Raw genomic sequence first — 17,073 nt, 5'->3', positions numbered from 1 at the left:
TGTTGATGCTTCTTGCCATGTTAACTCCCACTGAGCAATTAGCTTTGATCTTATAAGTTGTCTAGTCTGTATATGGAACTGTCAAACAGTATGTGGAGCAGGTATGAGCTGATTTAGCAGCTGCATCTGCAGCCTCATTTCCTTTGATTCCGATGTGGCTGGGAATCCAGCAGAACTGAACATCGAAATTAAGGATTTTCATTTTGTGAAGCAGGTGTAGCACCTCATAAAGTACTGGATGCGGATTATACATAGGAAAGGAAATAGCCTGTAAAGAGCTCAATGAGTCTGTATAAATTAGACACTTTTGGTAGCAGTTTTCTTTTATATGCAAAAGTGCAAGCTGAATGGCATGTAACTCTGCTGTATAATTACTGCAGTCTGGTGGGATCTGATTTGAGATAATAATGTCAGGAAACACAGCAGCACAGCCAACAGAGGTGTTAGTTCTTGAACCATCAGTATAGATGGTAAGAAAGCAGCATGTGCTGCTCTGTGTGCATTAAACAATTGCAGGTAAATGGATGATGGGAGGGGTATAAGATTTCTGTAGCTGACAAAGTGAGAGGTTGCAGGATGGTGTGCAAACCTGCCATGGAGGAATGCTATTATGTTTAGTGTAGCTAATGTTATCAACATTTATACTAACAGCTTGCACAGTTTCTTTAATATGCATATCAAAAGGATGTATAGCAGATTGATGTGTGTGATATTGGGCTTCCCAATACAGAGAGAAGATACTATTCCATGTAGGGTGATCTGGGAGAGATTTTATTTTTAGGGCCTAATTAAGAGACAACTGTTTCCGAAGTGATAGAGCCGGTTCATTTGCTTCAACATAGAGGCTTTGAGTGGGTGAGGTGCGAAAGGCACCAGTAGCTATCTGTATACCCTGATGATGGATGGCATCCAACCATTGTAGGTTACTCTGTCTTGCTGAACCATAGACTTGGGACCCATAATCCAGCTTTGAACGTATAAGCACACAATAAAGCTTGATCAGCACCCCCACTCAGTAGAGGATAGCGTGCGAAGGAGGTTCAAAGTTCTTTTGCACTTTTCTCTTAGTTGACGAATATGTGCTAGAAATGCGAGTTTTCTGTCAAAGATGAGTCCTAAGAATTTGGTTTCTGTAGCTACTGGAATAACAGTATGTCCCATTCTTAGTTCAGGATCTGGGTGATGAGTGCATTTTCGACAGAAGTGTACACAGACACTTTTTTTCTGTTGAAAACCTAAACCCATTATTAAGAGCCCACAGAGAGAGACATGATCAATTGCTTGCTAAGTTGTCTTTCAATTACCTTCATGTTACGTGAGTGATAATAAATTGTGAAGTCATCAACATATTAGAGCATTGTCTACAGTGGGAGGAAGCTGTTCAATGATTGAGTTAATTTTAATAGCGAAAATGGAAACACTTAAGACAGAGCCTTGGGGAACACCTTGTTCTTGATGATATGGTCGAGATAGCATACTTCCCACTCTGACTTGGAAAGTTCGCCTGGATAGAAAGCTTTTAATAAATATAGGGAGGTGTCCTTCGAGACCTAGGTTATAGAATCTTTTAACATGTCATATTTCCAGGCTGTGTCATAAGCTTTTTCCATGTCAAAAAAAATTAGACAAGATGTTTTTGCTTCAGAAATGCATCTCTTATACAAGTTTCTACCCGAAATGGTCTAAAGTTGATCGATGTCTATGGAAACCACATTGTGTATTGGAGAGAAGACTGTTGCTTTCTAAATACCAGAGAAGTCTGGCATTAACTATTTTCTCTAGTATCTTACAAAGACAGCTGGCCAGAGCAATGGATCAATAATTATTTGCTTGTGTTGGATCTTTTCCTAGTTTTGGGATAGCAATGACAATTGACTTATGCCAAGAATTTGGAAACTCTTCCTCTGCAAGTATTCTATTGTATAATAAGAGAAGAAGATCCATAGAAGATGATGGTAGATGTTTTATCATTTCATAATGGATGTCATCAGGTCCTACTGCACTAGAGTGAGATTATAGGAGAGCTCTTTTTAGTTCCTCCTTGACAAATGGCTGAAGAATGTTGGTAGAAAAATTAAGCCTTTGTTGTCAGTATTAAAAATTCCAGAGAATATGAAGCTGTTGCTGAGATTTTAGCAAAAGTTTCTCCCAAAGTATCTGCAATAGCTTTGGGATCAGCAAGAACACTTCCATTATAGTCTAAGGTGGATAAACAGTGTGTACTATATCTGCCTTTCATTTTCTGGATTTTATCCCATACAATTTTTGGACTGGTCATTTGATTAATTGATGTAGTAAATTGGATCCATGATTATTTTTGACTCTGACATCGTACATAACGTGCTTTGGCTCGGGCACACTTGAAAGTTATTAAATTTGATGTGGTGGGGTATCTATGAAATATGCTCCATGCTCTGTGTTGATCTATTTTGGCTGCCTGACATTCTGGGTTCCACCAAGGCTTTGGATAGACTGGAAATTAAGATGATGTTTTTGGGATGGAGATTGTTGCTGTCTAGACAATGCATTCTGTTATATATTTTACAGTTTCATTGATAGGTGTTTGACTGATGGCATCAGCATTAAATTTTGCAAAGATGAGAGGAAGTGTTCCAGTCAGCCTGGTCCATTTTCCATATAGGTATCTGTGTGGGTGAACATGGTTCCTGTGAAGACACTGTACAAAGAACAGGAAAGTGATCACTTCCATATATGTTCTCTTCAACGTCCCACATGAGTAGTGGAAGAATGGAAGGGGAACAGATTGTAAGATCAATTGCAGAATATGAGCAGGTAGGCATATGGAAGAAAGTATTGAGTTTATTATTTAGAAGGTTATTATTATCAAGAATTTTTTCAATGATTCAACCTCGTCTATTAGTGTTGGCACTACCCCCATAGAGTACTGTGACCGTTAAAGTCACCCATCAAAAGTATGGATTCAGGCAGTTGCAAGATAAGGTTATCAAGATCAATTTCATTTAACTCAGCATTCGGTGGTAAATAAATTGAACATACAGTAATAAGAAATCCCACAGAGAAGTATTAAGTTGGACCTGATGGAAAGGAATATGACTCCCCACTAGGATAGCTACTCCTCCATGAGCAGGACCATCTCCAGTTCTATCTTTATGTACAACAGTGAAATTCCTAAAGGTACAGTCCTCATTGGGTCTTAAGTAAGTTTCCTGTAGACAGAAACAGAAAGGTTTGTGTTTCTGCAACATCTTGATATCGACAATACTCTGGCAGATCCCACGACAGTTCCATTGTAAAAATTTTCCTATTGTCTTGTCTGGTTTTCGAGAGGTTGAGGGCTTACCTTTGTCAGATTTATATTTATCCACTGTTTTAGGGAAGTATGGACGGCCTGTGTCCATCTCTTCCTCTGGTAGAGTGTTCAAAACATCAAATGTGTCTGGGTCAGTTGGTATGTTTAGTTTGCTTTCAGTGGGTATCGAGGTATCCATTTTTTTCTATGCGAGTGTCTGGTGGTTTATCTTTGAGTGAAGTCTCCACCATAATTTTTTTGACAGGCGAGTTTTCATCGAATGGGACCATTTTTGACATTGTCTCTGGAGTAAGGCCATAGGTCTTGTGATTAATGCGCTTTTAGGGAAGTATGGACGGCCACTGTCCATCTCTTCCTCTGGTAGAGTGTTCAAAACATCAAATGTGTCAGGGTCAGTTGGTATGTTTAGTTTGCTTTCAGTGGGTATCGAGGTATCCATTTTTTCTGTGCGAGTGTCTGGTAGTTTATCTTTGAGTGAAGTCTCCACCATAATTTTTTGACAGAAGAGTTTTCATCGAATGGGACCATTTTTGAAGTTGTCTTTGGAGTAAGGCCATAGGTCTTGTGATTAATGCGCTCAACAGAGTAGCACTTGCGATTGTAAATTTCAGGCATGGTGAAATTATCAAATAGTGGAATAGACATACATGTTTGAGTTGCTGTTGGCACTTTTCTAATTGTTACTTTTTCAGCATAAGAGGATCGTAGAACAGGTGTAACGGTGGCTAGCTTTCTTTTTGCATCCTGATATGTTATGTTATGTTTTGTTCTGTTTTAATTTTTTGTATCTCTTTTTCATCTTTCCATTTCCAACATGCACGAGCATATACTGGATGATCTCCCTGGAAGTTGACACATTTAGTTTTTTTTTTTTTCACAGCAAGATTTATTATCATATTCTTTACTACCACATCAGGCACAGGTAGTAGAACCACGACAGGCAGTTTGGGCATGTCCATATCTTTGACATTTGAAGCATCTTAGCAGGTTAGAGATGTACATTCTAACAGGACAGCTGAGATGCTTTTACAGATGTCAGAGGCCTAGGTGTATCAAAAGTAAGAATGATGTTCTTGGTTGAGACCAGGCAACCATCCCTGCATATCAGGATGCACCTCACACCTGTCACTCCTTGATCTTTAAGCTCTGAACATATCTCCTCATCAGGAACATCAAGGAGATCCCATTCTGATATCACTCCTCTACTGGAATTGAGTGTTCTGTGAGGTGTTACTGCAATCTGTATTCCGCCTATTGTCATTGCTCTCAGTAGTTTCTCGGAATGTTGTTTGCACATTGTTTCCTAGTCAGTACCATCACTAGGATATCACCAGAACGCAATTTGACAGTTTTTTTTTTTTTTGGGGGGGGGGGTTCCTGCCAGTCCTTCTAAACCTTTTTGGATAAAGAAGGGGGACATTTTCCCAATTGGTTTTTCACCTGTTGCATGAATGATTAAAAAGGTTGGTACATTTATGTTAGTATCCGATATCTTTTGTTTCTTACTTCTGTTTCCACATGCTGTGTCTATATTATCAGTACTTGGTTGGGACTTTGTTAAGGTCCCTGAAACATCTGAGGATGAAGAATTCATATTTAAGGAATTTTTAATTCTGCATCAGAGCTCCCCACCCACCACGGAGCCACACATGGACGCCTACTACCCGGCAAGCAAAGACTGCGCTCAGGAATGGAACGCCAGGGCTACCCTGGATGCTATACTGGCACTGCAGCAGGTCTAGGATCCCGGGTGAGAGACTTACTGATGACATGGGGTGAGAGACTTACTGCAACACCGTTGACTCTTGCAGGCAAGCCCACTAGCCGATTGATCCTGGCTGGGCCATCCAGGAGAACCCGTCTTGCCGAAGTAGGGGGCCAAAGTAGTGCAAGACTACCAGGATCCCCCTTTCCGGATGTCCATGGGTTGCACCGCACGGCAGCAGGGCGTTGGATCCCATTGATGGTGGTCTGGAAAAAGGATAGTGAAAAAGACTCAGGAGAAGTAGAGCAAAGAAAAAGAGGAAGAATGAAAAGAGCCAGTACCATCATTGGGAGGTCCCCCTCCACCACGAACAGGTGCCCCACATGGAGGGGCAAACCTGTGGATAGAATTTAAGACTGGTGATTGATCATTTATGAATGGGAGAAAGATAATGGGGTATAGTACAGAGTCCCATTGTATTTCAACATTTGTGAGGAAATATGAAGAAAGAAAGCAATTATTATCTTTGACATGCTATGAATGATTAGAGAGGAAATTGATAGTGAAAAAGACTCAGGAGAAGTAGAGCAAAGAAAAAGAGGAAGAATGAAAAGGGCGAGTACCATCACTGGAAGGACCCCCTCCACCACGAACAGGTGCCCCCACATGGAGGGGCAAACCTGTGGATAGGATTTAAGACTGGTGATTGATCATTTATGAATGGGAGAAAGATAATGGGGTATATTACAGAATCCCATTGTATTTCAACATTTGTGAGGAAATATGAAGAAAGGAAGCAATTATTATCTTTGACATGCTATGAATGATTAGAGAGGAAATTGGCATTCCAGTTGCAAAGGATCGAAGGTAAACCCTATAGTGTTAATTTTGTAAGTAGACCTTTGAGCCACACCAATAAAAAACCATGGAAATATCTACAGTGACCACATAGATGATGCTGACAAGGAGATCTGCTGTGGACCAAGAGAGGTGGTGAATATGTTGTGGCTTCAGATTATTAGCATTAGTGAGACCTAGTCTCAGAAGCAGATGTACTAACTGATATTGACTGTAAACAGCACAGCATTTTTAGGACAAATAGGAGAGGAGAGGTGTGATGCTAATAACATTGGATGATTTAAGCCCAGTTAGGATAGAGAGCTATGATTGCAATACACAGTAACATACTCAGCACCAGTGAGTAAGACACTATTAGATGTGAGATGGAGTCAAATAAGATCAAATACATGGTGAGGTGTTGCTACAGGTCTAGAGGATCAGCTGCTAGTGATGATGAAATGCATTGCAAAATGAATCAAATGGGTGCTAAACAATTAATCATCACGAGTGACTTAAATTATCCAAAAATTGATCGGGTAGCAGTGAACTTCATGAAAAGAATAAAGGAGAATTTATTGAGTTGTTGAATGACAACTTTCCTAGGCAGCATGTTCCTTCTGTCATATGGCCAGAGAATATTAGACCTGATTATAGTGACAGTGGGGATCAGCAAAAGACATGCTTGTTCTGCCTCTAGTTGGTGACAATGACTGTGCTGTCCTGATGTGGAAAACAGCCTAAGTGTTATGGATATTCCATTTAGAAAAGGTTACATGCTAAACTTCAAAGCAGGAAATCATGACAAACTGAGAAGAATAATAGACTTGATCCCATGGTATCAGCTGACAGAAGGAAAGGATATCAGGGGTGCATGGGAGGTATTTAAAATATACATCAATGATGCAATATTGAATAAGTGAGATTTGTTTACATTCTTTTCCATTACATTCAAATACAAATCTCATTATTCTATTACTAATTCCATCACACTCTATGAGTCTGTCATTTACTTTTTTACTAATGATAAAACTGACACCATATTTTGACCAGTCATCTGCTCCTTTCCAAAATTATAAGGCATAAGCCCATTTATAATTTAAATCATAATTTAGATCACAAAACTCAGTTTTTGATTGTGAATACTGTGTTTATAATATCTGTGCTACATTAAAAAATGAAACTGGAATTATGTCTGGTTATAAGAAGTGGAACTGCTGGTGAAAAGATTGTTAAAAAAACATATAAATCTGTAATTTTATAAGAAAAGATGGAAACTGTTAGAAGAATGGAGGATGGACAATCACATCTAACTATCTGTAGGATGTGATTACATATCATCCCCTCCACTGGAAGAACAATCATGAAAAATGCTGATAAAATTAAAAAAATAATGGAAACTGCAAAGAGGTAAACTGCCATAACTCTTAGATAGTCAAGTAGTCCCGTAATTGGAAAAATGGAACAGTTACTCTGATTGAGGATTGACAAGTTAAATGTAAGAAAGATTCCATTCACACAAGTTATTCGTGATAAAGTGAGGAATTTGCTTGGAGATAAAAGGAAGGTAGCAACTAAACGTTTACAGCAAGCAAAGGCTGGTTTGCTAATTTCAAGCAACAAGGCATTGGTGTAGATCAGGGGTCGCCAAACTTCTTTGACCATCGACACCTTCAAGAATTTCTTGATGTTTTATCGACCTCCTCTATTTTACTATTACGTAATTATAATAGGACAAGCGAAAAAGACGCTTATGTGAGTTTTTAGATTGTTTATTTTATAGTTACAGTGTTTATTGTATGTATAATATAGTATATATTATTATATTACTATTACTATCACTAGTAATATCACTGGTATTACTATACTGGTATTAATAAACTACACGTATTACTACCAGCCCTTCTCAATTCTTCAGCATAGAGAAGTTTAGTTTGTGAATGAATAACAATTGAATTATAATATGTATGTTGATGAATTTTAGAACATTAAGGCTCACTTGTATGTCGATGGCAAAAATGAGACTGGGATCGGATGTGTAAGTATAAGTAAATAAGCGACTGCGCATGTGTTGCCATCTCGCTCCTGCCGCGCCGGCCGAGCAGGAACCACACACATCCGTTTATTGGTAAATACGTCATTTTGGCCTACTTGATTGGGCCTCCGTAACTATTTTCATGACCTTGCTCCATCTTACAGGTCATATTCATGTCACTGTTCCAACGATTCACTTGTAATTGCGTCGTCATTCAGGATGGAGGTAATCTAGGTTAACCGAATTAAATATTACCCATATAATGATGTCTTATATTTTTCTATCGACCCCTGGGGGTCGATATCGACCACTTTGGCAACCACTGGTGTAGATGATGGAGATGAAGAGTTGTAGAGTAGGTGCCCTCCCTTGATGAGTCTTTGGACTCCTTGGAGGTGTCTTACGAAATAATAAAACAACAGGTGAGATTGCCAGTACTGATAAAGGAGTAGCAAAGGCATATCCTGAGCATCTCACAACTCACAGAGGAAGGTGAATACCCTGATCTTGTTTCCATGTGGACAAGACTGGTTTTTACTGGGAGAAGGTACTTCAAGAACTTATCTTTAGTGAAGAGAAATGTGCTTCTGGATTTAAACTAGTCTAGAACCATTTAATTCTTCTTCTTGGCGAATATGTTTCAGGAATTGTAAAACTAAAACCATTGTCTGTCTATCACTCTAAAATTCTGAGATGAACGAAAAGCAAATTTATCACTCATTTAGACTTCAAACAGAAAGACTTGAGTGACACAAGGTCTTCAGAGACTTGTATACAGATTAATTTTGTCCAACAACATATCACTATTGTAATCAAATTAATTGTCACAGGAAGGCACTCCTGTTGTTAGATAATGCCTCAAGACATCTACCAAACAATGGAGAGAGAGAGAAGGATGCCTGTGAATGTCAGAAGCTGAACTTTTGCCTCAAATACCTCTTTTACAAAAAAATGGACCAGGGTTTCATAGCAAATTTTAAAGTCTAACTTCAGCGACCATTTAAGAAGATATCGGAAATGGACAACTAAAACATGTCTGTAAAAGAATATTGGAGAAATATTTTGAAAGATATCAACAACATCAATGCTGCTTGAAAAGAGGTCACATCTTGTATGAATGGAGTATAATGAAAATTGTGGCCTGAATGTGTACATGATTTCAGGAGTGATACAGATTCCAAATGAAATTACAACAATTGCTCAGGTGATAGGACTCAACAACATTGAGCCTGATTGACTGACTTATTAAAGAGGAATTAGCTTCTTACAAATAAGGAACTGTAAGATTTATCTAAAACTAGAAGACTCTGTTTTATAGTCTATAAAAACTCATGACTTGCAGCAAATGGCTGGGATTGAAGGGTACCAGCAGAGGTTAGGCAGTATTGATCCTGACTGGGCATGAAGATATTCTATTAGGAGTCAATGATGATGTAGCCTTAATATTACATTTTGCAGGAAAGGTGATGTCAAGTAATGAAACCTTTCTTATTTTAAAAAGAAATGTGAAGAGTCACCAACTGATCCAGTCAACTTCAACAGCCCACAAAGGATGTTCTTGTTAGTAATGCCTACCTATTATCTAGTATGTATGAAAAATAAAGCATGTATACAACATGATGTTTATGTTTAAAATATTAAAATTTTTGTATCATTGTATAAAAGTCTCAATTTTTGTATATCTGAAATATATTATAATTTCAGTTTCATTTATGCTGCACTGAGTCAATATTTCTCAACATCTCCAGGAACCAAATAAAATTATAAAGAGCTACCATATTTATATATATTTACAATAAGAGCTTCCAAACCAACATGGAAAGTTCAAAATGGTGGTTTAAACTCACACACTCACACACAGAGAGAGAAGTAACATTAGTGTTTATTACAAAAATTAAGTGGATGCTAAATCCAGCATTATTTCATAGCAAAATACAGAAACTATAAAAGTTTCATATGGAATTTGGCCAGTGAGCTTACGAGAATACACTTGCCAGCATTTGCCCTAGCTGAACCTAATAGGGAGCAAGGCTGCTAGCGTCCATATTCGCCTCCTATTGGTCCATTTTGATAAGGTTTCATTGGCCTGACAGCTACTTCGAACCTATTGGTTCATCCTCAGAGACCAGGCAGAAACCTTAAGAGAGCAAAAACTCTCTTAAGGTTTCTGCTTTATTATTCTGCCTTATTTCACTGGCCTGATTTCTGCTATCAGGCCAGTGAAACCTTATCAAAATGGACCAATAGGAGGCAATATACAGATGCTAATGGCCATGTTCCCTATTAGGTCTGGCTAGGGCAACTTGTAAATGCCAGCGAGTGTATTCTCATAAGCTTTCTGGTCAAATTCCATACAAAATAATGCTGGATTTAATATCCACTTAATTTTTGCATCACCGAACTGAAGCCTTTGGCTCTTTATTTTAGTAAATTAGTGTTTATGTTTAAAAATATAGATAACCGTCCTTCTACAACACAGAGAACAGCGGTAATCCAAGCACAACAGGGTACTCGTATGACATGACTTTGCTCTAACACAGTTTTCAGTTTTGCTGAAACCAGTATATTCATCATCATCAAAATTGGTTGTGAAGATCAAATATTTTTTATTAATAAAGCACAACCTAAAATGCAATAACACTAAAACGTTCTACAACATAATTAAAAAGATAACTTGCTATTACCAATAAAATATTATCAGCCATAATATTTTACTCTTATCTGCGGCAAACCTTCACATAACACAGCATTTTTGAGCTTTTGCGCAGGAAAATCCTGCTGTTATGTCGGATGTAATTTTTCAACATTTCCATTCTTTTTTTTTTTTTATAAATCCCTGCTGTTGATTTGCTAGCCATTATGGAAAAAAAAACAAAAAAAAACTGATTTATTTAAAGAATGGTTTCTGAATTATCAGTTATTATTTTTAATAAAAATTAAGTTTCTGATTGTTATAAAAAACAAAATGTATTTTTGTTAGCTATTGGAACATATCCCCTCCCTTCCATTTGGAACGAATGCCAGCTATGAACTCATAAAATAAAGGGCCTAATGTATTTATATATATGATATATTTGCAATAAAAGCTTCCATCTTAATATGGAAATTTCAAAATGGTGGCTTAAAACATATATACACACACACAAAGATAACATCAGTAATATGTGAGAGTGGATAATATTAAGTACCTAGGATATTCATTTTCTAAAATTTACAAGCAGACTTTCAACACCAATTCAGGAGTGGAAAGAGATATACAGCAGTATAATTACATAATTAATATCCAAAACATAAGAAACTCAAATATTTTGCATATTATTTGCAAACGTACTTACAGCACTAAGCACTTCATCTCGATGACCTTCCACACCTCCAAAAATTGCTATGCACTGATCAGTCTTGATATTCCAAAGCCTAAGTGCATGATCTACAAGAGATTTTATCTTTAGATTTTGGAAAATTACTTTAAGCTAACTCTCACTGTAACAAACACTAAATTAACAAATTCACTCACTATAACAAGGTACTGAAAAATCCTAACCAAAGCTTCATGGGTATAGTACTATGTCAAATGAAATGCAATATAGCAAACTATCAATTTAGAACAAACTAATGCAGTGCTCTCTCTACAAACTATTCCAGTGGTCTCACTTTGCAATAGCGAGAGTTGACTGTAGTTTAAATGAAAGCAAATAATAATTCAAACTGCAGTTTTTAATCAAGTACGAGGTAAGTTCCAAAAGTTTTCATCCTGACACAAAATTCTAGCTAATTTTAAGATCCGGTGTGTGTGACAGATAGCACTATCTATGGAGAGCTTAGTATACCAGTTTCAACTGTCTACCTGCATCATTCAGTTGGAGGCACTCATTTGACTAGCATGGCATGCTAAGTGGCTGTAATATTAAAAATTGAGTACCGTGCTGTGATCAAGTTTTTCACCAAAGAAGGGCTTTCTCCAAGTGCTATAAAACAACGATTCGATGGTATTTATAGGATATCTCCTTCATATTCCAACATGAAGGAATGGGCTAAACAGTTTCACCCAGGAAGAGAGAGCAACGAAGATGATCCTCATGATGGTCAGCATGTGGAAGTGATGACTGAGTAAAATGTCTCTTGTTGAGGAGGAACTGCTCAATGACAGACAGCTGAAGCTTAAAGAAATCTCGGCAACATTGGGGCTTTCTATAACAACCATCTTTTGTATCATTCACGATAAGCTTCACATCATCTCTCCCTAAAGTTTTTAGAGCTTTGCCAAGGGAATCGGTGATGGAATCCGCTGTCACCGGGGATGAAACCATGGTCCTTTATTATGATCCTCTTTCCAAAAGGGAATCTAAGGAGTGGTGCAAACCAGTGAAGCGCCATGAGAAAAGCCAAGGTCACTCATCCACCAAAAAGATCATGGCAACAACCTTCTGGGATTGCTGAAGGAAAGGAATGCTTCAAGGAAAGGAATACCACCATGAATGCAGAATATTATGCTTCACTCCTGCACAAACTGCATGATGCCATAAAGGAGAAGAGATGAGGAATGCTGAGTCATGGTGATCACCTACTTCACAACAATGCTCCAGTCAATACAGCAATGTTACGAAGGCTGCAGTGAAAGACTGTGGCTTCCAGGAGATTCGAGGAAGAAAATATGCAGATGACAATGAGGTGAAAGATGCAGTTTTAGGCCATTTTGCAGACAAAACTATAGACTATTTTTTTCAAGGTCATTAATTTAAAGATATGAAAAGTGTGTTGAAGTAAAGGGAGATTATGTTGAAAAGTGACACGGTTGTTTTCTTTCTATTACCTCTAAAAGTTAGGCCGGAAACTTATGGAACCACCTTCATAAATGCACAATGTAGTTGATCCTAACCTATGATGAAATAGTTATTTTCTAAAACTTATGGATAATCCACGCGGTTAGCCTAGTGGCTTTGCGCTTCGCAACCATATGCCTGGGGAAGGAGTGTCCTAGGTTCGATTCCCGTCTACGACGTGAGGAGCTTAAGGATCTTCCTCAGCCATAGCCAAGTTAGCCGGTCTTGGGCGTGGGCAGCAGGGTTTTTTCCGCCAGTTTATCTGGGGTTTTTCATCCCGCAAGCAGGCAAACCGGCCCCGTGAACACACAGGTTACAGTCATAAATACTTACGGCAAGGAAGGCAACGGGAAACCACCTTGCTCATAATCATCTCTCCCTAGAATGGTAGCATATAGCTACCCTCCTGCGGCCGTATGGCAGATGGGAACCAGAAGAAGAGAATGGATTACACATTATTAAATAATTCTGTTTGTGTAATCATGATCAGCATACAGTCATCAATTCCTGATATGTAATTTCAAGAGGTATTAGAGAATACAATGATAGTACAATGTTATATTACATTACATTCTTATTTTTACTATCAACAGTTTTCTTCCAAATCAATCTGCTATTTGTCAGAGGAGCTTACATTTCAGCCTTCTACAGCACTACTAACAATTACATCACTCCACTAGAGATTAGGTTTCCTTTGGATCTTTTGTTAACCTTTTTTCCCCCCATTCTGTTCATAAGACTATATAACCTTAGGCTAGTTATGCTCACATATTCTTTAATGCTAACAATGTCAAGTTCCTTTCTAATACCTTAATTTTTAACATGATTCTACCATCAATGCCACCTGCTTATTTCGCCATTTGTTGAAAGGTTGGTCGATTGGTAGAGCCTCTGCTACTAATGGCTCAGTTAAGTAAGTTTGAGCGCGGTTAGTAGTTGGAAGGGGGCCAATCGTTCGATGCTGTTGGCACACTCTCCCTCGATGAGTCCTTGGACTCCCTGGAGGTGTCAAAATAATAATAATAATAATAATAAAAGTTTTTTCACTTGGTTATAAATTAAAGAAGCCAAGAAATTATATTCTTGATTAATCCTTCATCCTGGTCTGGGTAGTATCTCTTCCATAATGCATAGTATTATACACACTCAAAAGCATGTGTCTGGTAGTATGGGATAATAAGGCAATTAATGTGAAGACACTAGCCTCTATATGCAAACTTTGCTTACACTTGGATAAAGAATTAAATAAGAATTTCTTGGCATATTTAATTTACCCTACTAATTTTTCCCAGAATTCTCATATTTTTTTTCCCAAGTCTTTGATTAACTCTTATTTTTATGCTAGCTCTGGTATGAGTGGACATACTCTCCTATACGGCCAGTTTGGAGTTATGAATAATTTCTCTCTTACTCCATATAAATTTATTCAAGTCTTCCCACTACTCCAGCTTTTTATTATTATTCTTATTAAGATAGACCTCCAGGGATTCAGGAAGTCAGAGGGATGCCATACTATTTGCACCAGCTGTCATACCTGTTCTTGAATTCATTCATGCTATTTGCACAAACAACATTCAGCGGCAATCCATTCCAATCACGCACTACTCTATGAGAGAAAAATCTAGTCCCCACCCCCTTATTGACAGCTTTCATTCTCAACTTCCATGAATGCTCTTGCATCCTTTCCCCACCCTCCATAAAATGAAAAGCTCCATTTACTGAAATTCTGTATAATCCTTTCAAAAGTTTGTAATTCTCAATCATATCACCCCTCTTTTTCCTGTTTGCTAGTGTCTGCAGCCTACAAATTCTCAATCTGTTTTCATAATCGGTATTCCACAATCCTGATGTCATTTTTGATACTCTCCTTTGCATTCTCTCCACTGTATTAGAATCACCACAGAAACCAGACCTGCATGCAATAATTCAAGTGAGGTGTTATCAAGGCCTTGTAAAAAGGAAAAATGACTTCCTTATATCTTTACATGTCAAGGTTTGTTTCAGCATTGCCATTATTTTCTGAGTTGTATTTGCAATTTTTGCTATATTTCCTGTCTACTAAAACTCCAAGATCCCTAGCCTCATCAGTTTCCTCAAGCATAATCTCACCAATATAATATGACATTGGATATCTAATCATACCAAAGTGCATGACTTTATATTTATTAACATTGAAAAGAACAGCCATTTTCACATGCCCACAATTCCAGCCTGATGATTTCACTGATGCTGCTATATGTCAACATGTCAGGAAACATAACACACTAGTACAGAAGCACATTTTATCATTTACAACATGATAAAAGTAAACAGATCAATACAGTGCACAGAGAATTTGAAACTGGAAGTGATCACCATTTAGTCTTGAGCAGGATAAAATTGAATTTCATATTGAAAAGAAGAACATGTCAAAAAGTTTTAAAGCAAATAAAACTTGAGCAGTTTTCAGATGTGAACTATAGACTAAAATACACAAACATTATTCTAGAAAAAATGAGAGAGTTTGAGAACAGGAACCAAACCTTGGAGATTCAGGCACAAATCCTGAAGAAACATTGATTGATTCAGTCAGAGAGGCGTGTGGTGAGGATGTCTGCAAGGATAGAAAAATCAGAGCTCCATGGTGGACACAGGAAGTTAAAGAAGAAAGCATATCAAAAGTTCCTGGCAAATAAGTAGCTTGTGTTCTTAGAGAATACAGAGACAAATGTAAGAAAGCTAAGCACTGTGTAAAACTAGCTAAACAAAAGTCATGGGAACACTTTGGTAAGGACATAGAAATAAATATCAAGGTGGGAAAATGTTCTGGAGACTGTTGAAAAAGCTCAGAAATGGAGGAAAGAGTGCTGTGAAAGGAATTAGAGATGACATGAAAACTGGTGAAAAAAAAGATATCCTGGATGTATGGAGTAATTACTTCGAAAAATTGCTAAATGAGTGATAGCAAAGTAGTAAAAAACATTCAACAGGCATGCAATCAGAAATACATATACATACTTGAAGTAGAAAAAGCCATCAAAGGCCTGAAATGTGGAAAGGCAGCAGGAGTATATGATATGCAAACAGAAATGCTCAAGTATGGAGGTATAAAGGGCTTAGAGTGGTTGTACTGCATAGTTCAGAAGGCCTGGACAGAGGGACAAATTCCAGATGATTGGAGTAGAGCTCTCATAGTATATACAAAAAGGCCAATAAAACTGAATGTGAAAATTACAGAGGTATTTCCCTACTGAGTGTTCCTGGTAAGATTTATCTTGAACAAACCTATAGGTACTAAGGGAATAGTTCATTATAGCAGATAGTTTGCAATGATGAATTTCTTTTGGTGTAACATTGTACCAATAGAGCGTTAACAGGACTTTTCTGTAGTTTGCTATTTGAAAGATCCTATGACTAGTGTCTTGATTGAGCATGTGGTGCTGATTTTCGATAAACTGATCATAAATTAATCATGAAGTCCAATAACACCCAATGAAAAATTAAATGTTTTTTCCAAAGGATATTTTACCTGGATTTCTTACACTGCTGTATGGAACATTTTATCATCTTCCAAGTGATGAAGAGTCAGCAAATTATGCTTCGAAGCTCAAGTTATAAACTGCTCCAAATTATTCTCAATTAACATTCTTACTAGAACTAATTATTACTAACATTCTTTTATTATTATTAATACGTGACACCTCCAGGGAGGCCACCTACTCTACAACTGTCTCCACCAACTACAAGTAACCCCAACTACACCAATGCCATCTACTGCCCACCACTAGTATTTTCACAGACAATCACAAACATCCATGCCCACGACAGGATTCGAACCCGCAGCCTTCTGGTAGGGGAGCAGATACGCTAACCACTCGGCCAAACAGGCCAGCATTCTTTCTGCTGAATATTCTCTCAAAAAATAACTAATATCGTTTTTTGAAGGAAGATCCAAAAATGTATAAAGGTAATATGACCATAATCATGGATACTATTGAGTATAAAGGGAAAATGTATCTACTCGTATGAGATCACAGAACACGTTCGGTTATTAGCAAAGAAAGACTCTGCATTCAGCTCTGTAAACTAAATAACTTGTAAGCTCAAGCCACCTCTTTGGACTTAGAACATATAAAAAAACAGTTCCAAGGATTTGGAGACCTTTCCAAATATCCTAAATCTGGCTCTCTGCTTCATTCCACAGTAGCTTTCATTAGCAATTCAATTTATCACATTGCCAAAACCAAAATTAAATTCCTCTGGAAGGTGATATCAGTTCTAATATCACTTCTCTTTTTAGCAACACAATTCAGGTAGAAACATTAAATCTTTTCAAGTCTGTTCATACAAGCAAGTTATTTTACACCAAGAAACATACCTATAAGTAATTTGAAGAGAAATGCCA

General features: G+C 37.6%; 1 protein-coding gene across 1 annotated transcript in view; it reads right to left on the bottom strand.

The window, feature by feature from the left end:
* LOC150096149 (polycomb protein eed-B-like) overlaps positions 1-17,073 on the bottom strand; it is a 196,477-nt gene that overhangs the window by 71,219 nt on the left and 108,185 nt on the right. The window contains exon 7 of the mRNA XM_090409523.1: positions 11,205-11,296. Within this exon, the coding sequence (XP_090265649.1) occupies positions 11,205-11,296 (92 nt within the window). The remainder of the gene's footprint in view (positions 1-11,204; positions 11,297-17,073) is intronic.

The sequence above is a fragment of the Typopeltis vanoorti genome, chromosome 19, assembly GCF_054136105.1.
Source record: "Typopeltis vanoorti isolate ZY-2024b chromosome 19, IOZ_Tvanoo_1.0, whole genome shotgun sequence".
Classification (NCBI taxonomy): Eukaryota; Metazoa; Arthropoda; class Arachnida; order Uropygi; family Thelyphonidae; genus Typopeltis; species Typopeltis vanoorti.
The sequence above is the reverse complement of the archived record's forward strand: the minus strand, read 5'-3'. Positions and strand labels throughout refer to the sequence as shown.